We start from the raw sequence: 26,470 nt of genomic DNA on the forward strand, positions 1-26,470 counted from the left end.
AGTAAGTTTTCTCTAATTAGATGTTGCTCAGCAGGCTGCAGTTTGTAAAATGTGGTTTTCTTAATTCCAACAAGCCCAGTTTCTGTCTTAATTATTGTGTTAGAACTCCAGTGCTTCCAGCCTGAGCAGTTTTTTTTTTTTTTTTTGGGGGGGGGGGGGGGGGGGAATTGCCAGGCAACCGTCTCCAAACAGTGGCTTATCTGTGACATTATACACAGTTCTGTTTGGAGAGAATGGGCCCTTTGATGTGAAGTGGTTCCGACAGAAAACTAAAAACTTTTGCCGTTGGTTGTTGCTGTGAGAGTAAATCTGTCTATTCCCGAAGGACACGAGCCACAATCTATTTTAGGATATTCCCAACTGCTAGGGGGGAATCCCAAGGGGTGAATAACCAACTTCTTTCAAACAATCACAGCGGTAAGGCCATCAGCTCCCTCTTATTGTGATCCCAAATCAGGACAGTTTTCCAATGAGGAATTCCTTCTCTCAGCACCGCTGGTGTTTAAGTTAACACTTTCATCTCTTTAACAAGTTGCATTACGCACATTGATTCAAAGATAAGCTATCTTTACTACTCTCAGCCCAGGGGTCGAGTCCACGCTCTGTCGGATAGCATCACTTTCCCATCATCCGGTCACTCTTGTGTCCACACTTCCTGTCTCACAGCTGGCCTGCCAAGTCTCCCATGACCCTTTGCTGCGGTGCTGCTGTTTTGTTTTGAGAGAATCCAGGACAGCCGGGATGAGCTTCAGTCTCATGAGCTTTCACTGATGCACTTCAGGGTGGAAAAAAAAAAAAAAAAGAAAAGAAAAAAGCAAACCCAAGCTTGTGTTTATTGGTCCATTGCTGTCCTCTGCCTGTCGCTTTGTGAAACAGGCTGGGTCCCTGTGGCTAAAATGCAACTTTTGGTGCGTGCTGGAGGAAGAGCTGCAGCGCCAGAGGGGGCTGAGTTAGCAGTGAACACATAGAGCACATTCCTGAAGGCAGCAGAGCTCTGTGATTTTAGCGGGCTGTCACAGGGATTAGGTTACCCTGTCTGCTTCTGTGAGCTCATGCCGTTGCCGTCTCGGTGCCACAGCAATCCTCCTGCGCAGCAGCAAACGGTTTGCTCCCAGTGCGAGTAAAACTGGGATACATATTCATTCTCCTCTACCTGGCTACTAAACTTTGACTATCTGATGTAAATTGACTTTTCCTAAAGTCGTCTAAAGTCAGCTTGACATTACTTCTCTGTGTACCAACAGGATCGTGGCAGAAACCCACCACTAGGTGTGCTCTTTGACTGGCTCTCTTGTCGGGGGTTTCTTTCTCCTCCGTCTGCCGAGACACACAGCAGAGGTTTTCGCAGCAGCTGTAGCGTACAGGATGTGGTGAATTTATGTCACTGGTGTTTCACCATGAGAAGAGAATTCACAAAGTTGCACCCTGCATCTGCTTTTTCACCACTGATGAGTATTTGTGGTTTTTAATGTCAAATAAACTTTCTAGATTTCATTGTAAAGACTTGTTTGTGATAACATCTTCACAAAATTGTATCTACAGGCTGGTCCATGTGGCTACAATTACATACAGGGATCAGTATTTATTTAATACTAATAAATACTTTGTGTTTATTAGTATTCATATAATACTAATAAATACAAAGTATTAATACTTTGTATTGTGTTTATACAAATACTAATAAATACAAAGTATTTATTTGTATTATAAATAGAAAACATAATACTTTGTATTGCAAATACAAAGTATTACAATACTTTTATTAGTATTATATGAATGTGAGAGAAGTTATTTGTGCTTGAAGTGTGAACATGAGAGGATCACTTGTTGAATTGACATTAGTCCTTGGTTCGGCTTATTCCCCAGATAAGACATGGTTTGTTTCCTCATAGTTTACAAAACTGTGTCCATTTGCATTGTAGAGACAGGCTCAATTGTTCTGTAATGATGTTCTCCGTCATTCACTGACTGGACATTTAACCCCTTATTGTCAAAATATAGGAAGTGGTTACCCATACATTCTATTCTGTTCTACATGTGTAAAGGGGAAAAAAAAAAAAAAAAAATATTTTGTTACATTTGTTTTTGTTTCTAGAACAGTTCATGAATATAAAGTCTTAAATTGGGCTCATCCCATGCCCAGTTTAAAGCCCTGCATAATGATTTAAGTTAAAACAGATCTGCTCTGAACTTTAATTTTCTCCTGTCAGACGACCTGAGATCACGCTTGGTTACATCTTATCTCAGAGAACTGTTGTTTAGTTTTAGTGGTTAGCACCAAGAAGACAAATGGCTTGCTGAAGTTGTTGCTTACATTTCTGCTCCTGGTTTAATTTGAATACAAGTGCAAAAAAAGGTCAGATATTTTATTTTTTGACCCAGTTTATTTTTTTCCCCTCTTACTTTAACACATCATCAAATAGTTCAGTTCCAAAGTTGTTTGTTAATCCAACATGAAATTTTAATGTTGTAACTCACACTATCTGGGTGTTTTCAAAGAGTTGCAGATGCTATTGGCTGTGAGCAGGAATGATCTCCATTAGCTGTCTGTATTACAGCGGTACTGAAGAAACCTCTGAAGAAGATACACTGCAGATCTTTTGCAATAGAATCATTACCACATTTTAGAATCAAATTATCCTCTAATGAAAAAAAAAAATAAAATAAAACTCATTTTGAGGGACAGAATTGATAATGATGGCTAACAAAAGTTGCTAAAGAGTAAGCTAACTCCTTCACTTGCTGGATAGGTCAGAGCAATATAGAGAGGTCATTTTACCTGCACGTTTTTGGCTAGTTGGAGGAACCTGGATAACTCACGCATGCACAGAGACAAAACTCTGCACAGAAAGTCTTTCTTCAAGGTAACAGCTCTGTTTACAGAGCAAATCTGGGAGTATTACAGGCTGATTTTACCTTGAAAGTTGGTCAGTTTTTCTGCCACAGTATCCGGCCTGCAGTCATCTGCTTAGCAAACTGGCCACTCAGCCTAACAAATGTTGCTTGAAACAATGTTAAAATAATTTGAGTTGTGGGAGAAGTTCCTTTAGTTTCCATATCATGAATGATTCTGTTTTTGAAGACTTGATTTGTGTAGTGTTGTTAGTGAGACGGAAAAAGTATTAGCAACTTCTATCAGCCAGTAGGCCAGCAGTGTGCAGCAACAGCTGGGAGAAAGACTGCGGTGGTTTCCTAATACTCTATAGAGCTGGTGAAAAATCCTGTCACTCCAACAGTTTCTCTGGCATCTCATCAGAGTCATCTGAGTGAAACTCTTACTGGTTAAGGAATGATAACTTGGCATACCTTTATACCAGGAGTTATCCCAAGTTGACGGACCAAAGTTAAAACTCAAAGGATAAAACAGAGCAACTTTGATGTCACACATTCAGTCACTGCTATCTGCTAACATCTTGCTGTCTCTTAAAGTAGCAGCCTAAATGCATGGCAGACATGTCTTGACATGCTGTGACGTGCTGGTGAAAATGGATTCCTTTGAAGTACTTCTTCAAACTTTTATGCTTTCCTTTACTTTGTCAAAACACCTTACTGACAGAAATACATAAAAACTTACACACTGATGAGTTTTGTCATTTACATGTGCTGGTAGTGCCTAGGTTTCACTCATTCAGTGATGAGAAAAAATTTTTTTCTGCTGAAAATTGGCCGACTGATCACAAACCAATTTCGTGGCACATCTCACAGAGAAAGTCTTTAGTTAAATCTAAAGAACAAAGGGCATTAAGCACCAATTCAGAATTACCACACTCTGAATGCGACGATACGTATGCTGCTGGTTGGGATCAGTGTAAATGAATATCCGTAGTGCCACCATATGAGCAGTTTGACCTGTCTGACCTGGTGTTTAGTGCTTCTGTGTGGCGACTGGTCTCTGCTCAGTCTACAGCTGTGCGATTATCTCAGAGCATCTGTCACCCACCATTTCTGATCCTCCCTCATATCTACTCTAAAAGTCACCGAAGAATTAACGTGGACTTTTACACTTGGCCTTTTAGGTGGATGCTAAAAGAATAGATTCTAGATTCGACCTGAAGTGCGAGATAGGCAAGAAACGGAGTACCGATGGTTCTAGCATTACATGGTGTTAAAAAACAAAAGCATGTCATGGAGAAATTAAAGTAACGGAAGGTTATTGTGAAGGCAGACGGAGCGCGTGCATGCAGCTCCTTCATCCAGCCCAGGGAGTGAAGAGATTGTTGCCTTTTGTCTGAGTGAACGAGACACTCGAGGAGAGTAAATCAGCTCTTTGTTTTTGTGTGCCGCTCCCTTGCATTTCTCGCAGTGTTCACTAATGTAATTAATGGAAAAGAATCAGGCAATAACATGCCATAAGATTTAACCACAGTGTACACCCAATTGCTCTTTGGTACATTAAGTAACCCACCTCCCCCTGATTGTTTACTATTTATTTTCTGTCGGTATACGAGCTGATTTAAACCCAATCGACATCTTATCCATGCCTTGGTTAACCATGCTGAAAGTCTGCTTCGCTCCCTCCACTCTTGTTTGCCCAAGATCATGTTGTACGCCCATCTCAAGGCCAGCTGTGGCTGAAACCTAGACAGCACTGCTGCTTCAAATAAATTTAAGAGCCTCTCTCATTCAGTAAAGTCAGTGTCTGTTCCCTGTAGTCAGTCGGGGTGGGGGAGAGGTGAAACTTCATCCACTCCCATGACATCAGAGCAGCCACTTCAGTCAGGGCCTTGCTCCCCACCATAGCTGACCCAAGGATCTGCAATGTTAAACTAAGCGTAGCTTATCTCTGCTTGTGGCTGTTCGGGTCATAAGACTGGTTGTTTTGAATGTGCGCATTGTTCAACGTGAACAAACTTTCACAGTGGTTCTCAGTCCTCCAAAATCATAAATTTAGATGTGTTGAGGGAAGCTAAGGAGCACTGTGGATAACAGAGCCCTGTGTATTTAATAACTTAGCTCACACTGGCATTGCGTTTTGCATATGTGGACCCATCTAGGCCAGATCTAAATTTAAAACAATTTTCTTCATCGTCGCGGCTCAGAAAGAGATTCCAGTTGCACCATTACAGTAATCTTTACCATCCTGTTGGTGTAAGTTGACGGCAGGCAAAGAAAGGCAATTTTTTTTTGTGGTGTGTCAGCTCGTCAAAGGAAATCGTCCCCTGTGCAATTCTGATGACTCTCTGACAGCTCTTGGCTTTAAAGACTGAGTATCATAGCAATTTGTCTGTTATTTCAATAATACAATTGGTGGAGGGAAATTCTGCTCGACAAGACTAAACTGTGGAAATGGGTGCTGGAATTTCTGCCCGGTTGTTGTGGTATATTTGGATAACCCTGGTTCACACCTTCTTGGCATAGGTTTGCTGCAAAGGGTGCTATTATGTCATCTGAAGCCTGCTTTTATAAGAGTGTAGCACATAATTATGTATTTCAAACAAAAGAGTTTGAGGAGTTAATTTGTAACTTCCTTGTATCGTTTCTTTTTCTTGTTCTAGGTCTGCAGAAGTATCAGAACGGCTTGTTCTCAGCTTTGATGCAGAACAGGTATGGCTGTCCAGCGTCGGTCTCCAAACGTACTCCTTTTCATTTGTCGTAACACTTATCACCTATGGATATTTTGATCGAGATTGAAAATCTCGGACACAGATCAGAGAAGTTTAACCACCGTATCCTAAACGGTTTGGAAAAGTCTGGAATTTGATTTCAGTATTTTCCAGGTGTGCTGAAGTGTGAAACCGCAAAAGCTTTTCCAGACTCTTTTTCCTGTCATTCTTGTCTAAATATTGCCTTTTTTTCCTCTTTTTGTTCATCTTTTCTCCATTTTGTCCTCCTTTCCTCTCTCCCTGTCTTAGTTCCTTCCTTGTTTCCTACCTCTTTAGTTCCTTGTGTCCTTTTTCTCCTTTTCTTCATTCTTAATGTCCTATTTCTTCCTTCATTGGTCCTTCTTTTTATCTTCTTTCTTATTCCTCCCTTTCCTCCCGTTCTTTCCTATCTTCTGTCACTCTGACTCCTTTTTTTTCTTCTTTGTTACCAAGTTTCCTTTCCTTCCATTTTTTCTTGACTGCAACAGACTGCAACAGTCTGTAATATATGTATGAAAAACACATAGGAATTTGTTTTAGGTCAATTCTCTGAAGTCAGTGCCATGCAAACAAGTTAAACACTAGATCTCAGTGTCATGTCATCATGATGATGATGAGGATTGTCAACCACTTATTTACCAATTATGATCAGTATCCTGCCGTCTCCTTCGTTTTTCTTAAAGTTTAGAGCAGCAGAGCTGTTGCCCTGTCTGTAGTTTTCCATTAAGTTTGCTTCCTCAGCTCCAACAGAGGGTTGACTTGGTTAAGAAAGTCATCTATAGTGTTAATAATGTTTAGGTTTTAAGGTGCGTAGCTTCCTTTCCAAAGAAATATTTGCTGCAGATGTTTTAATAGTTAGTGCAAGCCTAATGTTAGCATATTTACTCTGTTTTCTGCTGTATTAGCTTGGTTCCTAAAACATTACATTGCAGTTTCAGTTTGTCATTTCCATACAAAACTTCAGAAAAAAATATATATATTTTTCTGCCCTAGAAATGTAATACTGTACTTTGAATGTCTTCATTTTTAGTGACTGGAGTTTCAGCTGCTCTCAGCGTGGCTCTCTGAGATCAGCTGAGGATATCAGAACACAGCAGAACAGATCACATGATAGACTGGAAGCTGCAGTGTTTCAGCATTCAGATCATTAAGGGTACAAACAGATTGATTGGGGAAATCCAGATCTGTCTGATCAGCCACATTATGTTCACTGTATAAAAAGCAGTTTTGGCAGCCAATCTCATAACATACTGATTTTTTAACATTTTTGTTTAAGTGGCCACCCAAAATGCAACTTCACAGTAGAGTTACAATGACATAGCGATAAGATGGAAGAATGTTGTGGTAATGACATGACTTGCCAAAAGTAATAATAAAATATCAGTTAGTGACATTATGCTTTCAGTTCTTTGGAAACATGGATAATCTTAATCACTTTACCACCACTTTACTTTCTAAAACATTTCTGTGCTGCATTAAACAACAATCGTCACAAAAATGTTGCTTGCATAAAGAGCATGAATGTAAAGTTCTTGGATAGCTAATATTAGTCCGAGCAGTGTTTTGCAGTTTTGATATTTCATACAGGGGATTTTCAAACATTAACAGATTTCTTAGTTATTCTGCAGTCCTTCTGTGTAGCCAGCTGGATCTGCAACTGAAACCAAAACCATGTGCAAGGAGTTCATTTAGTTTGCAATAAGGCTGCATAATGTATCAATGATTTTTGCCATTGCAAAGTCAGTGTGTGCAAGATCAATACTGCAAAGAGCTGTTTGGAAATAACTGTTTTTCGGTTTTCCTACCTGGACTATACCTCTCCGGGCTCTATCTTTGATGTGAATCTAAACACTTAAAGTTTAAAGGCAAACTATGACGACCATGCTTTTTTTTCTTAACGGTTTTGTGACGTGTCAGTCTCCCTAGGTCAAGATGACTGAAGAGGTGATTGTCATCGCCAAGTTCGACTACATGGCCCAGCAGGACCAGGAGCTGGACATCAAGAAGAACGAGCGCCTCTGGCTGCTGGACGACTCCAAGTCCTGGTGGAGGGTCCGGAACGCCACCAACAAAACTGGCTTCGTCCCGTCCAACTACGTGGAGAGGAAAAACAGCGCTAGAAAAGCTTCGATTGTCAAGAACCTCAAAGACACACTCGGTAAGAGAATTTCCTTTTTGTTCCTTTGCTTTCGCTTCCGTTTATTTCTACAGTAGGTTGGCTCTCAGTAATCCTGAGAAAGCATGCTGGTTTGAATTCCCTACAAGCTTATTTATTTTTTCGACTAGCTCATAATATTTCAGCTAAGCCGCATAGATAATACTTTTGCAAATATTTACATATCTTCAGCATCTTGGTGGGGTTCCTCTCTCGCACGTAGATTTTCTTTTAATTATTAACTGAAGCAGCGCTGCTTCTATCTAGGCCAACTTTCATATTGTTTTGGACCACAACTGTGGCATATAACCTGTTGCACGTTTTTCACCACAGTGAGGGTGTTTGTTCAGAGTGCAGACATATTATTCTCAGGTTATTGTTTGCACGCACCTAAGAATTGGACTTCCACTTTTGATCGTCTTGCCTGACATTAAAGGCTTTAAGTGCAACTTTGAAGCATTTACTCAGGTAAGGGAGTTATAGATATTTTTATCTTTCCGGCTTTGTAACAAGTAAAAATCAGTGTTGGTTTTCTTGCACAGCTTTTTCTCAGAATACATACTTCGTAGACCTTCTATCCTGGCTGTTTTGTTTCCTTTAGCAAAAGAGTTAAATTTGTAGCTATTGCAAACCATGTAAGACCAGTATGGGCATAAATTTCAGTCATAAATATGTTGTACTTGTAAATCAAACTGCATAGTTGTGAGTTGAGTTTTATAACCTTGTAAAAAAATAAAATGGCTCTGAATTTCTGCTTTGTGCATGTGTAGATGTAGTTATTCTTTACCAACACAAATCTTAATTTTGGATCCACAGAGATGAAATTGTCTATTTGGTTTACAAGGTGACAATTTATGTACAACTACATCCTGATTTACAAGCACAACATTTGTATAGCCTGGATTAAAAAAAAAAAAAAGTTACCTGCACATTTATTGAAACAAAACATAAATTCTCAGCCATTTTATTTTGCAAAGTTACAAAACTAAACTCGCAAGTGTGCAGTTTGATTTTTAAAAGTAGAGAATATTTATAAGCTGAAGCTAAGCATGAATGAGAAAGTTATAGTTTGTCTTAACTGAGTTCTTCTTCTCTGCTATCTATTTTGAATCAGTGTCAGTCCTGGCATTAGATCTGCCAAGTATCATTATTTTTCATGTATTATTGTAGAATTTAATTTGAGTGGTTGGTGATTCTTTACACACTACCAACTCTGCAGCGGAGCTTTATCTGTCTTTTAATAATTAACTATTAAAACAAGACATTTTTTTTAAAACTTGTAAGCTAACAACAAAGTTGCCTACAAGTCCGTTACTCGTTGATGTGGCGTGAAGATGATGTGCTCCGAAGAAGCTATTGCCAGTCTATGCTAACGGTCATACTGTAGCTCCAAATTAGTTTTTTTTTTACATGAACAAATGATGAAAATATTAAAAAAGGAAAACAAAAGTGCGGTTTTGGGTGCTCCTCGTCATGCGTCATAATTTCACAATTATCACACATTCACCAGTGTTTGCAAAACACTTATCTGTTGGACTGCAGCTTCCCGTTTTCTCTTGTGTTTGTGTCTGAGTGTGTGCACAGCAGTTGTGGGTAGAGTGTGATAATATTTTTTGAAAAGTGTGGGTGAAAGAGGAATTGAAATGTCTTAAAATAATTCAGCTCAGTGACTTGAGCAAAGATTTAAGTCTGTCCTGCATGCGTTACTCAGAGGTATCTAGATTTATATGACATGATTTTTTTTTTGTCTCTGTGGTTTTTGTGTGTGTGTGTGTGTGTGTGCGTGTGTGTGTGTGTGTGTGAGTAAGAGGTTATGTTGCCATAAACAAAAGCCCATGGCCTCTGAACAACACCCCAGCTGTCACCATATTCGATCTTTCCATTTTTAAGAACAGCTGCCTGGCTGGCACAAACACAAGTCATGTCTAACTTAACCGTACACTCGAAATTAAACACAAACTTGCAGCAATCTTGTTAAAACGGTAACATAATCCTAAAAGGGGCTTTTGTTTTGTTTTCTAAAAGGTTTTCTCACCCCAATACAACCATAAACGTGAATGTATTTCATCGAGATTGTATCTAATGGAGCAACACATTATTATCCCATTAGTTCATAAGTCTGAATGTACGTTCATCTCTGAGTCACTGTTTTGTAGAGGCATTTTCCACCACAATTACAGATGCCTGTCTGTTGTGGTAATCCTCTACCTGCTTTGCACATCTTAGAGACTGAAAGTTTTGCCCCTACTTCTTTGCAAAGTATCTCAAACCCTGATAAACTGTCAACAGCAACATTCATTTTTGCTGTCATTCTATTAACCCCAGACTATTGGAGTGAACGACTAAGGCCCCATTTACATGACAATGCAAGAACAGCAAAACCTATATGTTTTGCTGCTGCTGTTGAGAAAATCGCAAAGGTTTGACAAGTGGCTCCAGAATGAAACTTTATATTGATGCAACACAGATCTTGTCCGTGTAAACGCAAGCACAAAACACTTGGGAGTCATGTTATCCTGCGGTTGTCCACTCGGGCTCGATTTGCTGCTGCACCGTTTCAGATTATTTGCAGTGTTAAAGCTAAACTTTACGCCAACAGCGAAGACGCACAGGTTACCTACTCCAGGTCATGCGTTCATCTCTGTACAATGAAAGGGGTTATGAAAACAGACCTCTGGCTCAGACCAGCCAGAAGTTGGTCTGAGAACGAAGGTTCAACGCCTCTTACTGGCCTGGCATACCCACTACATAGTTTCCACTGCTATTTGTGTTTTCATCTGCATGCAGAGTATTTTCACTTTGCTGTTGTGCATTTGCAGTTTTTGCAGATGCGTAACTGAAAACGTTTTTGGAAGCCTTGTCATGTAAAACGGTAAAACAGTTGCCTTGTAAACAAATACAAGGTAACTCTCTGCAGCTCCTCCAGAGTTCCCATGTGCCTTCTGGGTGCTTCTTTGATCGATGCTCGCCTTTCCCAACCTCTTAGTTTTGATGGGTAGCAGTCCCTTGGAAGGTTTACAGTTGCGATTGGTGGTTGTACATTATTTTATGTCGGGGTATCAAACTTTAAAAAGATGCCTAAAATGCACTCCACATTTTCAGGTATTTGGTTGTATCTTTTTTCTCTCCACTTCAAATAATAAACTACTTTGTTGGTGACACAACATCATCCTAAATAGTTACACTACAGTTTTTTTTTTTTGTAATACAGAAAGAAAATGTAAAAAGAAAAACACCAGGCATTGTGTAATCTCTGATTAAATATGCCTCTTTCCTAATCTGTGCTGTGGGCGGTTGGGTCACACGTGGGCGAGTAAGAGGAGCAACTCCAGGCTCACACTCTGATATGTTGTGTGGGAGGAAAAGTTGATCTTTTTGTTGCTGGGCGTGAAGTTGTGTCATCGCGTAAGAGGGCATGATGTGTCTGGAGACGGCTCTCTTACTGTTTGGGAGTGTTTCTGGGTTTAACGGCTTCTGTTCCCTTGGTTTGTTGTAAACTTATGAGTGTTTCTCAACAGCTGTTGTCATGTGAGACTTCACTGAGTCACTCTGCTGCTTCCCCAGAGATTCCTCTTTTTTTTTTTTCCTTTTTTTTAATTTATCAAAATCCTTTTCGTTTAAATCTGCTGTATATATGTTTAGAAAATCACCTTCTTACTTTTTATGCAGCATGGAGCTCTTGTGCTCTGTGTCTCAGCTTCACCCCCACCCTCTCCTTACTCCCCATTCTCTCCTACTTCTTGAGGCCTCTTGCAGTCTGCCTTCCAGAGCTGAACTGGAGGCCTTTCTAACCTGTGCCCTCATTGGCTAACCCCTGATCACATGGCCTGCAAGTGGGCTGCCCTTCTCTGCAGTCCGCCCAGCTCTCAGGGTGTTCACATGGAATAACTCCACAGCTGCAGTGGGAAGAGAACAGGGACTGCGAAGGAGACTGAGAGCGAGCCCAAAATGGACATGGCTAACCTATTCAAACATTTCTTTCGTGAGTTTTAAACTTTTCTCACCCTTAGTTGCTCCTTAAAGTTGTTTTGACTTGTTTTGTTTCCAGTTATCTGATTTTTATTTATTTATCCCTCTGAACTTCTCGGAGCAGTTTGGTTTCTTTGAACGACTCAGGAAAAAGATGTCGGGTCTTTTTTTTTTTTTTTTTTTGCTGTTTGTTTTTAAACTTAAAATATCAGATTTTTTTGCTTTGTCTGAATGTCTGTTTCAAGCTAACCAAATGAAAGTGTCGGGATCAGAGCGGGCAGCAACAGATTTTAGTGTGAAGCCATTTTGGTCTGACAAAGAGAGGCTGTCCCAGTGTGTGTGAGCGGCTGCAGACACTGGGTGGATATGCTTTTGAAAAGCCTGCTGCTGAGCCCAAGCCTGTAATTGCCCCGGCAATCCTTCTTTCTTTGAATTCACGCAGGCACAAAACTCACACACAGGCCGGGATCTTGCTTCATTGTTTTCTTCCAGCGTTTACCTCATTGAGGTGGGCTACATCTTAGTGGATTACACTGTCATTCTCTCCACACGGTTCAGGAGTATCTCACGACATCGCAGATGGCTGTTTTCTTTTATGTTTCCCTCAGGGCGAGCTCCCTGGTTCTGGGAGGGTCCCCCTGCCGCCGATCATGAGCTACAGTTGAAGGGTTCTCATGTAAGAACACTGTAGTCATTGTGCAAAGGGGAGGAAGGGGGTCCTTGATGATTGATGGGACTCGGGTTCCCATCTTATGCACCTCTCATGGTTATCAGAGGAATGTCAATGGTTTACAGCCACACTTGACACACTTTTCTTTAATATATATATATATATATATATATATATTTAACAAGGCCGTAATCTCACCTTGATATATCCTGGCTCTGTCTGCAGGAATCTCATTGACTGCTCTGCTTGTTCTCTAGCGGGAGGTGAAGAAGATAGAGATGAGCTAACAGACATTTTGCTTGTGTAAACTCTGTAAGCTGCTGCTTTCTCTCTCTCTCTCCCTCCTTCTGTTTCTCTCTGGCTCCCCTCCCTCCTTTTTCCTGTTTCTCAGCCTCCCCAGCAAGCGGAAACTCTAATTTGAGCCACATTTCTCTCTTAGCTCAGTGCGAGCCAAAGAGGAAGTGAGAAGTCAGAGGGAAGTTGAATCATATCGTTTGGGATTGTCTGTTGGATGGCTCGCTCCAAAATTCCCGCTTATTTTCTCCACATTGCTCACTCCTGTTTCCTGACTTAAGAGACCAAAGACAGGAAAAAAAATAAAAACTTCTCATCATAGCTAGGCCAAGATTAGTGTGAGTAGTCCAAGTCATTCATCCCTGAGATGTTTTTTTTCTGCTGTAAAGGTGTACCACCACACATTGCTTTTCCTGTTTTCTGTTTACATCAGAGAAAGTGAGTAGTGGTCTTCACAAAGCCAAAACAGTAAGAATACTAGAGATTGCCGACTTTCTGATTGGCCATAATGTAATAGTCATATATCACATCTGAAATACGTGTTTTTATTAGGACAGTCGTCCTGTTGCTGTTTGTCTTGTTTCCTGTGTGTTGAATTTGGTTACAGTCACTGCAGGAATTTACACATAGTAACTCATTTGAGTATTAGTTCAAATCCTGAGCACATCTTACTGCATTTAAATGTTAATATATATATTTTTTTGCGTAAATGACACCACAGCTGGATTTGTTTAAAATGCGCTAATAAAAATTGGAGAAACAAAGATCAGTTTTGAATGTTAAATATTTTTCTAGCCCTTAAGCCAGGGGTCCCCAAACTACGGCCCGCGGGCCGGATCCGGCCCGCCACGTCATTTGGTCCTGCCCCCTGAACAAAGCCGGATCCGGCCCGCCTGCTCATACCAGAGAGCATTCAGTGTTTTTTCATATATTGTATTTTCCGGTTTATATGTGGATTTTTCTTCAACCACCAGGGGGCTTTTGAGCAAATGTGAAACTTACTTTCCCTCAATGGAATATATACTCGTCAGTCACCGTTTCACTCACGGTTTTTTCCATTTGCATTCTGGGTAAAAATCTATCCAAAAGTGTCGGCGTCCCCCCCCCCCCCCGTCGACAAGAATTTCTTTGTTTTTTTTTACTGCAAAAACTAAGACCGGCCCCCGACCACAGAAAGGAACAGCTATGTGGCCCTCGCAGGAAAAAGTTTGGGGACCCCTGCCTTAAGCTGTAAACATTACACTGAAAGAAAGAGAGAGAGAGAGAGAGCAGTCTTCGTTCAACAGGATTTTATTTTTGCTATACACTGAAGGATGATGAAGAAATTTTCAAATGTCTTCATCATCCAGTAGATTACCAATAGATTCCTGTGAATCTATTGGTAACGTCACAGAAAGATATTCCGTTAAGAGCTTGTTGGGAAATTCAGTTCACCATTGCAGGAGGTGGACAAGTTAGTCAGAGATATGCATATCTTAGAAACATGGACTTTCAACTAAACAAAACACTAACAGACTGTTAATAACCGCTAACAATAGCTGTCATACTGAGTCATTTTCAAATGACTAAAGGCAATTAAAACAGGTGGTTTGCATCTGACCAACATTACATAATAATTTAATATCTGAAAAGTTTAAATCTTTTCTACTACAGGCAGTGGAATTATTATGGATAATAACGCGACTGAATTGAACCAAGCCCTTAAAGTGTCTTACTACTATTATCTGGTTTGGGTAGCGCTGCTAGCATTATTAAAATAGCAGCTTGTGTGTGTAAAGATTTGCATCCTTTCTTTAACTTTTAAGAACGCAAAGTGTCCTTTCTAAGTCCAGCTTGTTACACAGAGTTCATACGAATAAAACAGAGGAACTTAGTTGTGCAAAATAAGCTTAATCTAACCCACTTATTGAAGGGTGTAGAGATAGATTAACTTCTTCAAATATAATCTCAGTATTAAAGCTGTGTCTGTGCATTAAAAGTGTCTCTCTTTAAGTGTAAAAATTCTATTGGGTTCTCTCACTTACACAAATGTTTATTCATTAACATACCACCGATTTTATGCTCTTAACTGTTTATTATAAAGGAATCCACAGAATCCTAAACATTTATTAGTGAATCCATGCATGTATATCGACAATAATGTTGTTTGGCAAGTTGAATTAACTTTCTATCCAAAGTCAATCTGTACACTTTGGGTAAAGGTTTGAGAGATTGAGTTGCTTGGGTACACTGTTAGTAAAGACATCTTGACTGTAGAAGATGGGAGAAATGTGGGTTAGTTACTGTCACAAGATTTATTATAATGGATACAAATGGATGTTTTGCTGAAATTGAGCAGCCCTGCTTTATTCATGTCTTTCTGATTAGCTGAAAGATAATGGGATGAAAACAGACTTAAAAAAAATTATGTCTCCGCCCTTTAATTTGCGCTCATGATTCCAGCGCTGTTGTAATGATGAAGGTGAGCGTGGATTACCATCGGGTGGAGTATGGGAAGTCGTTTCCTAACTGGTTGATTTGATTCAACCTGACAGATCGCAACCTCAAACGCACCGTAGCTTCTGACAGCAGCTTTGCTCGGCGGCACCTCTCCTTGAACTCTGCCCCATCACAGAGACTGAGGCTGCCTGCATTTGATGTTGAAAGTTGCAAGAGCTCTGCACACTTCCTGTGTATCCGTCAGCCATGTTGGCAGACCCAATTGAAGCCACGGCCTCTAAAAGGCAGCCCCGACCGCGAATACGCCGACTCACTCGTGTGCGCGCTGTCCCCCCTCCTTTTGATTGACTCACGCAGCTTCTGGCTCAACATGCTGTCATTACACTTAATGCGTACGTCTCTGAGCAAACCATACGGCTGAGGACTGCTGTTTTCCACGACATGTCCAAAGACATATTGTTGTCATGAACTTGCAAAGCTCCTACTGAGTGTCTGCAATCAGACGACAGACTTTGCTGCACAGTAATTTTAAGCAACTTGACTGGAATTGCGAAGTAGGATGTGACAGCAACTTGCCGCAGAAGAGGCAGCAGGCCGGTTTGCTCTGACCTGACTGGTTGGAAAAAGCGTCCGTGTCAAAGCAAAGGGATGTTAAAGGCCTGTCAGACAGGCTGACGCGGGGTGTTGTCGTCCACAGAGGAAGAGCCCTGGAATGGAGGGAAGCCAGGAGGTCGAAAGGGCCCTTGCAGACAATGGACAGCCAACTAGCGTAGGCAGGCCAGAGTTTGGACAGAAAAAAAGAAAAAAAAAAATCCTCATTCCTGTATGTCACCGGTAGCTGGACAGACTTCCCGGCACTTTCTTCTCTTTGTGCTGTTGTGATTCATCTGTAAACAAACTCTTGTTTTTTTTTTCTTTTTTCTTTCTTTCTTTTTTTTAATTTTATTTTGGAGGAACCCAACATGTGCGTGTTGTGCTCTTCGTCATTGTTTGCAGTGATTTACAGCCATCTGATTCTGTGTAATTTCCTCCCCCCACATCCCTCTCTCAGGAAGCGCGCAAAAAAAAAAAAAAGAGGCATGTGATGTCGTACGAGAGAAGTTTCCAGTGCACGGTGTTTTTAATTTCTCTCATAAGGTTTTCCCAGCTTGCAGCAGAGCCGCAACAAGGTTTGTGGCTTTCAGGGGAAGCTGAACGTCCCACGCCGTATGTGTTCACAAAGTTCAAGTGGTTGACTTTGTTTAGGATTACTGTCAGGTGTCGAAAATGAGGCAAAATCGGGAGAGGGATATTTTTAGATCTCCGAGCGGTGTCTGCTTCCTCTTTCAAATAACACTTTCCAGTCACCACAAATGCATATTTTAACCCAGTGACATAAAATATTTGTATATGTTTTGTGTGACATACAGAGAAAGAACTGCGACATGTCACCATATAGGAAAATAAATTAAAATATTTGCAACATTTTATGACGGTAAATTTTTCCCTCGAGCTGGAAATTGGGAAATTTAATTTGGCATCTCCAGCTATAGTGTGCAGTGTCATGACCTTTGAACTTTTCTATTTTCTGTGACTTGGTATGGGCTGGCTCTTTATCACAGTAATTACAATAAAATTTAAAGCAGAAATAACAAGCGTTGCATTACAGTTCTAATAATGTTGTAAATACCAATAAGATAATATTTTGATTTAGATACATCTAAAGCAAAAGAAAAAAATACACAATGAATGGCCAAATTTGGTTGAAATTTTCAAGTGTTTATTGAATTATACCATGCCATCTGCAGGTAGGTGCTTAGCAAGTGTAGTTTAAAAAAAAAAAGAAAAGTTGACGCACTGAGTGATGGATTAAAGATTTTTCTTTACAAATAGTGGAATTTGTCCTTCTAGCAAGTGTTAAGTGTGATAGCCTCCTTTCATCCAGCTGACCGGCAGCGTGCATCAGCAGCACCGTTAACTGTACTTTCATATACCTAGAGGAAACATTTGGCTCCCCTACACTGGGAACAGTATAGAAGGACAAATGAAAGCAGAACTTTTTAAATCCTCAGTATGCCTCGGTACGGGTGATCCCGTCTTCACTCTGTTTATTAGGATAAGATGTAATAGACAAATAAATACTAATATGTAAATATGAATTTGAGAACTATTAAACATTATTTTTATTTATTTTTTTTTACATATAATCTGAAACATGTTGTGCGTTTGTATTCATCCCTGTTTAACTCTAAAACACTTAAATAAGATTGAGCGCAACCAAGCACATTTTGAAGACACCTTATCACAGTAAATACAGTCTGTTTGTAGTTGTAACAATGCTTCTCTTGACCAGTAGGTCAGATACTGAAACCCACCCCCTTTCTTTAACCGCGTCAAAACCATAATTGGGTTCTGGAGGGTTTCAGTGTAGAGCGGTCCCACGGCGGCTATTAGTCCTGAACTCAGCCGTCTGGGGTTCCACTCCCAACTTTCTGGAGTTTTGCTGCATTTCTCCAGCTTTTCCCTTTCTCTCTCTGCCCAATTCCTGCCATAATGTGAATTGTGGCGACAAGCACCTCAAAATGTAAAATAAAAAGAACCTCCTCTATTGAGAGTTTACAAGCACATCCACCTTCATGGTATCAAGGATTGACTATGAAGTGGTTTTGTTTACTAAAAGTCTGATAATGGTAACATGGTAAAAAAATCATGCATTTCCTTCATTTTCTGTTTAATTAGGAATCAGTAACACTTTTCTATTTTACAATCCTAAGGAAAAAATATGTTTTGCTTTCTTGGAGATCAGAACCCAAAGAAAGGCAGAAATCTGTAATGGTTGGACCCTGATTTTTGCTGTGCTTTAGTTGGATTTTGCTAGGATTTTCTGTGATGGACCTACAAAAAGTGTGGATAATTGTGAAGTGCAAGATAAATAAGATGTAGTTCTTGGAATGTCCCACAAATAATCAGAAACTTGTGGTGCGCAATTGTTTCAGCCCCCTTTTTTATTCTTATTTGTCTAAACAAAGTCCAGTTCCAAAAACAAATTCCCTTCAGTCTGTGGTTTTGGAAGGCTCTGCAAGATTCCTTCCTGCATTACTTCTGTGACATTACTGTTGCAGATTTCCAGCCATTTGTACACAAATGTCCAAAACTCAACTGAACACACAAGCCTGGCTGATTATCAAGGAAAGCACTAGCCAGTATCTGTTAGCGCCACCTGAGCTCAGTGCAGCTGTGGCCTTCTCTGGAGAAGCGTTTCCATTTCGTGCGTTTGATGTGAAAAGATATTATCTCTGCTAAACTGTAAAGGAAGCTCTCCCACGCAGCCGACAAGTGGATTCTTCTGCGTAACTCCAGAACACCATGATAGATGAGGCTTTAGGAGAAGCATTGCTCTCAGTAGCAGCCCTGTATCTGTTAGCTGTGCAGGCAAATCCAAACTCCCCATTACTTACCTGGCTGCAGATTGAGCATCTATGCAAATGCTGTGGCTCTTCTTTTTTAATGCAAAGCATTCAGGGAACCAAAGCAGACAAAAGCAGTAAATGGACACCAGTGAGAAGGCCAGCGATAAGCCCTTCCTTAGATAAAATATAAACGTTGTTATCTCTCTGCTCTCATTTGGAGGTTAAAGATGTCTCTATCAGTAGTTGATGGCCTCCAACCTTCATTTGGGCTAAATTAGGTCACTTCCAACCATAAAGGTTCCAACTGCAGTATCTCTGTTTAAATTGTGCGTGTCAGGAATTGATCTGATAATGTTCCTTTTTGTGACGGAAGCTTCCGATCTGTCCTCCGATATCTCTTTTTGTCTTGTTTGAGTTGGTACAAAGATGCCTAACTGGCATGTGTGCAGCACGTAACCTCCGCCTCTAGACATCAGCTCTTAACACCCTGTCTGCACTCTGTACTTATGCACAGTGGTGGGACTAATAACAGGCTCTACCTGGAAGCAATTTAACGTTGGACTCTGAGCCCTACTGTGAAATTTGTCTGCTCCCCTTGAGTCAGAGGCACCTTTCAGTAACAATCCATCTGCGGTAAAGGACACTCGCGTTTCCCCAGCGGCTGGGATAACAGACGACGCACGCCGTCCTCCCAGCGCAGTCCTGGAGACTCCACCCTGCTCCACCGTGTAATTTCACCCAGCTGTCTTTTGATTATGCAAGCAATAGCCTTGCAAACGTAATCAGAAATGAGCCTAAATCTGTCACCGTCTGTGATATCAGCGTCTGGTTGGGCTGAGCTGGAGTTGTTTAAAACGTTATAAAATGGTCACGGCTCTTCAACAATGAAACTACAGTAACGCCATAGAGTTGGGGAGAAGTAGAAGAGTTTGAAATCAGGATGCAGCGCCGGTCAAGGTGATTATTGCAATGTGATTAGCAGCAATGAGGCTGTAGCTGGGTGAACTGTTCTGTTCCAGGGAGTTCAGGCCGACCGGAGTGGGGGTGAGGTGTCTGATTTTAGTATTAGGTGACAGTACACAAAGAAAACAGTTTCTACAGGATTTGTAGGCCCATGTCAAAACAAGTTTTCGTCCCATTCAGTTTTTATTCCACCATGCCAGCATAGATTTTTGTTGTTTCCTCAGCACCTAGACCTAATCCTCAAGAATGTATTTAGATTTAGAGCGTGGGGGGTTTGGGCTCTGATGTGAAAAGGAAAGGATATTTAGAAAGCCTGTAATGCTAATTAGTGCTTCATTTTCTTTTTGTTTTCCTTTTCAGTTTTTGTTAAGACTTGTCCCACACCATTAGAAAGTTAGTGGGGTGGGAGTGGGAAAGACTATTTTGATACACAGGTGTGGGCAAATTTATTGAGACGTCTGCAAAAAAAAAAAAAAAAAGTCAGTAGCCTCAATGTTTTTTTGTTTTTTTTAATGCAGTAGAATAATCTCACTCTGATTATTCTACTGCATTCATATATTTAATATGATTTCAAGTTTTTCAATCAAGGGGGGAGGGGGAAACAATTAACAAAATTACTGTTGCCACAAGTGGGGATACCCCTGCTGTGTACATGACATGTGGCTATTGCATATAAACGTTAGATGTCAATTAATGTTAAGCAGGGCATAACGATGCCAAAAGCCAATATATCTTTTATCCCCTGTTTTTTTTTTTTTTTTTTTTTTTTTTTTTTTTTTATCTGTTCCGACATTAAAATAATTACTGTACTTTACTGTTGCCAGTTGTATTTGGTTTGATTTCTGAAGAGGGTCCCAAGACCCCAAATTTGTTTAATTTTCTGAGATTGTTGACTTGAATGAAGAAACCACTATATCTGTAAATTCAGGCTAAACTGTAAAAATATAAATTCATTTTATTTCTTTGAAATGGGTATAGGTGAGTAAGTATTTACCACCGTTATAAGGGGCACCACCATCTGCATTTGTAGATCTCACTGCTAATCATCTTTTTGTTTTTTTTTTACTCCTAGGAATTGGGAAGGTAAAGAGCAGGAAGGGAGGGATGAGAGACACCGCTTCCAACGCCGACACGGATATGAGCACCGATAACGGCGAGAGGCTGTACGACCTCAACGTGCCCGCTTTCGTCAAGTTCAGTTACTCTGCGGAGCGCGAGGACGAGCTCTCTTTGGTGAAGGGCACGCGGGTGGTGGTGATGGAGAAGTGCAGCGACGGCTGGTGGCGCGGCAGCTACAACGGACGGTCTGGCTGGTTCCCGTCCAACTACGTGACGGAGGACGTGGATGGGACGGCGGGGGGAGGGGGCATGGGCGGCCTGGGCGATCCGGCTGCCGGATCGCTGACTGAGAAGCTGGTTGACGTGGTAAGAAGCAGCACGAACGGGAACAGAGTGTTGCACACGGTTCAGGCGCTTTACCCCTTCAGCACTGGCAATGACGAGGAACTGAACTTTGAGCGGGGCGAGGTGATGGAGGTCATAGAGAAACCAGAGAACGACCCAGAATGGTGGAAGTGCCGCAAAGCAGACGGACAGTTGGGCCTGGTGCCTAAGAACTACGTTACTGTTCTTGACTCCAGCTCCCATAAATCCACAGCAGGGCCAGCCGGGCCTCCAACGCCTGACTGTGACTACATCTCGCCCTCAGGCAGCGGGCGCTTTGCCGGGAAGGAGTGGTACTACGGAAAAGTGACGCGCCACCAGGCAGAGGTGGCGCTAAATCAAAGAGGCACGGAGGGAGACTTCCTCATCCGAGATAGCGAGTCATCGGTCAGTCACTAAGATCTGTTCATTCAAGGAGTTGTTCAGAATTTCTGAAATTATGTTCTGTTAAAAGTTTATAAGCAGCTACTATCTTACCTCTAGTTGATACAGCAGAGAGGATTAATTATTGAGCACACCAACATCAGTACCAATCCAAGTAATCCACGCCTACAAAGAAATCAACTCCAATTAGTCAGTAAATTCAGGTGTGTGTTAATATTAGGGGATGATGCAAGATTTCTCGTTACCAACGAAACCCACAAGAGTCATGTTAGAAGAATAAAAGCCCAGCCCTCTCCCAAGACGACGTCAAAAAATCTCACGAATAAGGTTGCCAGCAGTGTGAAAAGAATAATTTGATTTTCAGATCACTTACAGAGAGCTTCAAAAAAGTCCTGAATTTTCGTGAAAACCACAGTTCCTTTTAGAAATGTCTACTGCACAAGACTCCACTGTTGAAGTAAAAAGATTTTCAATGTCTTTGAAGTTGGTTTAAGACTACGACAAGTCAGTTCGCTACTCGGGGAGTTTACTGCGATCAGATGGTTGAAAACATGGTGTTGGGCCGTCATTGATGATTCAGTTGTGGCAGATTTCACGTCAGTGACGGAAGGAAGAATGGAGAACAGTGCCAGAGGCATTCTTGATAAGAATCTAAACAAGAAATGAGGGTGGATTTTTCAGCAAGACAATGTATACAAAAATAAATCTACGTTATTTACCCACTTAGTTAGCTGACTTGGGTCCTACTTATAGTTTCTGTCAACATCTTTTTCCCAGAACTTTTTAAGGGCACCTGAAAAATAGATGTGAACATTTTAGGTGTCTTGAAGGTGTTGTTACCCTAAAAAGTTTTTGATAGAATCTACGCTTCTTTTTTTTCTGCTGTAAAGTTCTTGCTATCTTTGTCTAGTATAAATGCAAATAAGTTGTACCCAGAAGACTACAGCTATGGGCTAGTCTCTGCAGAGCCAAGACTGAAGCAGATTTTCAGCATTTTAAGACTCTGATCATCATGATTTATAAGAACAGTATTTCATGTGTTATTTGTACAGATTACAACTAGCATTAACTGGTAAAAAAAATATTTGAACGTAAACCTATTACAGCAGTTCAAGTTAACAATATTCTAGTTATATATACGTATTTTTAGTTTTTCAAACCATGTTAACTTTGACTATGAATGTTTTCTAATGCTCAGTTCTCAGTTTGCGTTTCACACAGGAATATTACCGGGTTTGCACGATCTCCTTTCTCCGTCTTTTGTGTAAATAATCATCAGTATTAATAACCGTCCAATGAATGCGTAGCAATGGCTTAAATATACTCATTGCTACGCATTAACATAAACCCTCTGACATTTTTAAGATTAGAGGTACTTTACGGTTTATGTCCGCTTTGGTTTTGGGGCCCTTCCAATGCAGCCATTAGCTTCAGCCTCCGGAACCAGCCAGTCTGAATACGTATTATCTGCTGCTAAACTTTTAACAGACCTTCTCTTTAAAAATTCTGGATTTTTCCTTTTCCTTCTAATCGTTCCTGTTGTCCGTGGTCGCTAATCCGAGTTTTTCCTTCTACTTTTTCAGCCAAATGACTTCTCCATCTCCCTAAAGGCGCAGAGCAAGAACAAGCATTTCAAAGTGCAGCTGAAGGAGAACCTTTACTGCATCGGACAGCGCAAATTCAACTCTATGGAAGAGCTTGTCGAACACTACAAAAAGGCTCCCATCTTCACCAGTGAGCAGGGAGACAAACTGTACCTGATCAAAGCCCTGGCAGCATCCTGATCCGATCCTCTCACACACACACACACACACACACACACACACGCATACGTGCACGTGTGCAAGCACACACACATGCACAGAGATTAATGGCTTCCATATATAAAACAGATCCTTACACCAGAACACACACTAACATTTCTGCTCCAAGCCTGAAGACTTAACACATCATCAGGACTTAAATGGCCACTTTGTGAACATTCCAAGAGGAGATATGGAAAAAAGCATGGGAGAGACTTCGAGAGAGGGCTGAAGAAAAGACTTTACAGACCCCGAGAGATGACTACAGGCCTCTTGGTCGCATTTTAAATTATCCACGTTAGGTCATAGGCAACGGCATGTATTTCACCCTTGGTATCTATTAGGGTTTCATTTAGATTTCTTTATGTTGATAATATATAATCTTTTTTTTTTTTAACAATTTCCTTTAAAGATGTGATTTTTATTTTTTTTTTAAACTACACGACTGAGATATTTTTAGATGACGACTTACTCAGAGCCATGCCTACAAGTCTTACACGTTGACTCACTTTAATGTTTGTCTTAAAGCTTTTTTTTTTTTTTTTTTTTTTTTTTGTTTCTTTCTTTGTGGTTGTGGACACATTAATCCACAACGTCAGCTAATCATTGATAAAAAAAAATCAAGTGACCAAACTATATTTATTTAGATTTGTTAGGATCCGTGTTGTTGAGATTGAAATGTTACAATGCATCTGCTTTTTTTTTTTCGTTTTTGTTGTTTTCCTCCATTTCTTGTGCAAAGTAGGCTTTTTTTTGTTGTTTTTTTGTACAGTAGAACTGCTTGTGCCACATTTTTGCTGTATCCACATCATGTGAATGTTACAAAGAGGAGGCAAATTACTCGGCGAATCTCATGATGCAAATAAGTAGAATAGTGTCAAACCAAACTCCCTTTTATCTTCTGTTAAGAATCCCAGCAGGTAGAAATTGATTTTTTTTTATTTTTCCAACTAATACCAACTTTTGGGGATCTGTCATTTCTGATTTTGATTGATTTCTCTCCCGTGCCCCCAAAAGGATTATAAAACATGAGAACAAATGTGTTTCAGGTTTGGAATCCAACAGCTTATGAAGGAATTACAAGATTATCCACATTAATGGACCAAAGTCCATGCCGCTAGCTGTTATCTGATTCCCCCTTTTCTAAATTAGAAAATGGCATCAAAATACATTTTACTGCAATCTGTAGAATTAAAATGGTGGGAGCTACTAGTTTTGTTGAAAAATCTATCTTTTTATCCTGGATCTGCTGAAAGCAAAAAAAAGGCAGATTTTGATCTCCAGCTGGTTGATTGGTTCATCTCTGCAAACATATTTGTTTTTTGTTTTTTTAATGACACATGCTGCTTTTTGATGGGTTTAGGTAGAAAGTTTATAGCTTAAGTGTGCTTAATGACAGTGGGAGGAGAAATCATATTTTTCACAAATTAAAGCTGACCAAATTGGTCTACCCTGATCTCCGGTCGATTGGTTAGTGCACCTCTAGGTTTTGGGAGTATCTTTGTGTCTAAAGCTCACCGTTGGAGTCATGGAGTCCTTTTCTTTTTGTTTTGTTTTTTTTGTTTGTCATCAGGAAAAGAAAATGTATAAATCTAGTTCTCTGGAACAGAGAGGGGAAGTGGAGGACTGGCTCAGGCAGCCAACAGGGTGATCTCACCGCTCCTAAATTAGTGATTGCTAAAGGGAATAGAGGGTCACCGGGAGGTCAAGTGTGTGTACTTGCAAAGCATGGATGTCATACGAAAAAAAAAAACAAACAAAAAAAAACGACCTATTCCTTGCGGAGGCAGAAAAGATCCAAGTTTCTAATGTACAGCGAAGGTTTGGAGTGAGCGTTTTTTTTTGTTGTTTTTTTGTTGTTTTTTTCACTGAAAGGGGACTAGGTAGAGTCTGAATGTGGAAGGTTAGCAATCAAAGCTGCAGCAGACGGAGTGCTGGCAGGGAGCAGCTCCAGCAGGGGGATGATGATGATGATGATGATCATGATGATCATCATCATCACAAAGCCTGCGATGATGAGTTCTCCAGCTGCAGCTGGTTGGACCCGGGCACAAAAAGAGAAGAGGATGAGGGAAGGAAAAATAGACTAAGGAATTGGAGAGCATGTTCCACTGTAACAGCCACGCCCAGTCCATCATCTACCATGCAGCTGATTGGGTGTAAGGTTTTTGATAGAAGCATCTGAGGTGATTGGCAGAAGTAGAGATGGACCAATCAGAATGATCAATCTTCTACCTATCAATATCAATTCCCCCCTCCCCCCCAATTGTTTTCTTTCAGAACCTTGTTACAGGAAGATTTAAACATCTACGTCGTTATTTGATGAGTAGTGGTGATGTCGCACAGTGTGTGAGAGTCTTAGTTTTTCCAAAACAAACACAAAGGAATTAAAGTACACTTTGAAATCCAGCATCTTATGTTGGCTTTTAGCAGAGCTGGCGTTGATAAAACGCCGGCTTCCGTGCGTAGTTTCTGGAGAATGTAGCTCTGTACCTTATCTCACAGAAAAGTCAAACATTTCATCATCCAGCATTTTCAAAACTGATTTTAAAAAGCTTAGAATAACAAAACAGGAAATCTGCTACACTGTTTAACCCTCCTGTTATCTGCTGAAAGTCTTGCTTTCTCCCGCAGCCCAAATAAACCACTGACATGTCATCAAATGCAATTGTTTACTTTAAAATAACTTCTCAGATCTCTGACACTGAAAATGGCTTGCTATGAGTCTTCTTTGCTCAGTAGTTGCGTCCACGTTGAGGACTGTTGTCGGTGTGAACTGGAGGTACTGAGGTGCAGTGCGTTCACAGGTTCATTCAGATTAATGTGTCTAAAGTGCTAATTTTACAGTTTCTTGAACGGTTTGTCTTAATATGGAGCACGCATAAAACAAAACAGGATTATTAAGCTTTTGGAGATAACTGTTGATTTGTAATTAAACTTGGCAATTAATTAGCATTCCCATTTGCAGCTATGTGGATTTCAGTAATCACACTGGTTTTGAAGTTGAAGAATTACGCCCCCCACCCTCCCTCTCAATTCCAGGGTTTTGAAAATACCCAATCTGCAGCTATCTGCTGGATTCATTTGTTGCAAGAAAAAAACTTTTCTGTTCATGCCGGTACTTCCTCCCCAGCCCCCAGTTTCTGCAGCATCTGTGATGCCGCAAAGCATTAAAGTGAATCCGCCAACACATTCTGCCCCACTTTAAAGGCTTTGGGAGAATTTAACGTGCCTTCACAGCTTTCCGGCAACCAAAGCTTTAGCTCCCCGATTTTGTATTTTGTATTTTTTATTTTTTTTTTTTGTTCTTCCCCCTTTTTCTCTTTAGAACCCATACTTCCCTCTTCACTTATCACTGCTATCTGCTTAAAGCTTTGCAT

General features: G+C 40.6%; 1 protein-coding gene across 2 annotated transcripts in view; it reads left to right on the forward strand.

Moving 5' to 3' along the window:
* Positions 1–23,632, forward strand: part of nck1b (NCK adaptor protein 1b) — a 36,355-nt gene extending 12,723 nt beyond the window's left edge. Inside the window, exons 2-5 of one of the 2 annotated variants that reach the window (XM_015036982.1) lie at positions 5,496–5,544; positions 7,500–7,740; positions 20,534–21,291; positions 22,872–23,632. In XM_015036982.1, the coding sequence (XP_014892468.1) occupies positions 7,515–7,740; positions 20,534–21,291; positions 22,872–23,072 (1,185 nt within the window). In that variant the 5' untranslated portion in view covers positions 5,496–5,544; positions 7,500–7,514 and the 3' untranslated portion in view covers positions 23,073–23,632. Of the gene's footprint in view, positions 1–5,495; positions 5,545–7,499; positions 7,741–11,623; positions 11,720–20,533; positions 21,292–22,871 lie in introns of those variants that run through there. The other variant, XM_015036983.1, reaches the window with a different exon arrangement.
* The last annotated feature ends 2,838 nt before the right edge of the window (positions 23,633–26,470 follow it).

The sequence above is a fragment of the Poecilia latipinna genome, unplaced genomic scaffold (assembly GCF_001443285.1).
Source record: "Poecilia latipinna isolate Pla-1442-1.1 unplaced genomic scaffold, P_latipinna-1.0 Scaffold387, whole genome shotgun sequence".
Taxonomy (NCBI): Eukaryota; Metazoa; Chordata; class Actinopteri; order Cyprinodontiformes; family Poeciliidae; genus Poecilia; species Poecilia latipinna.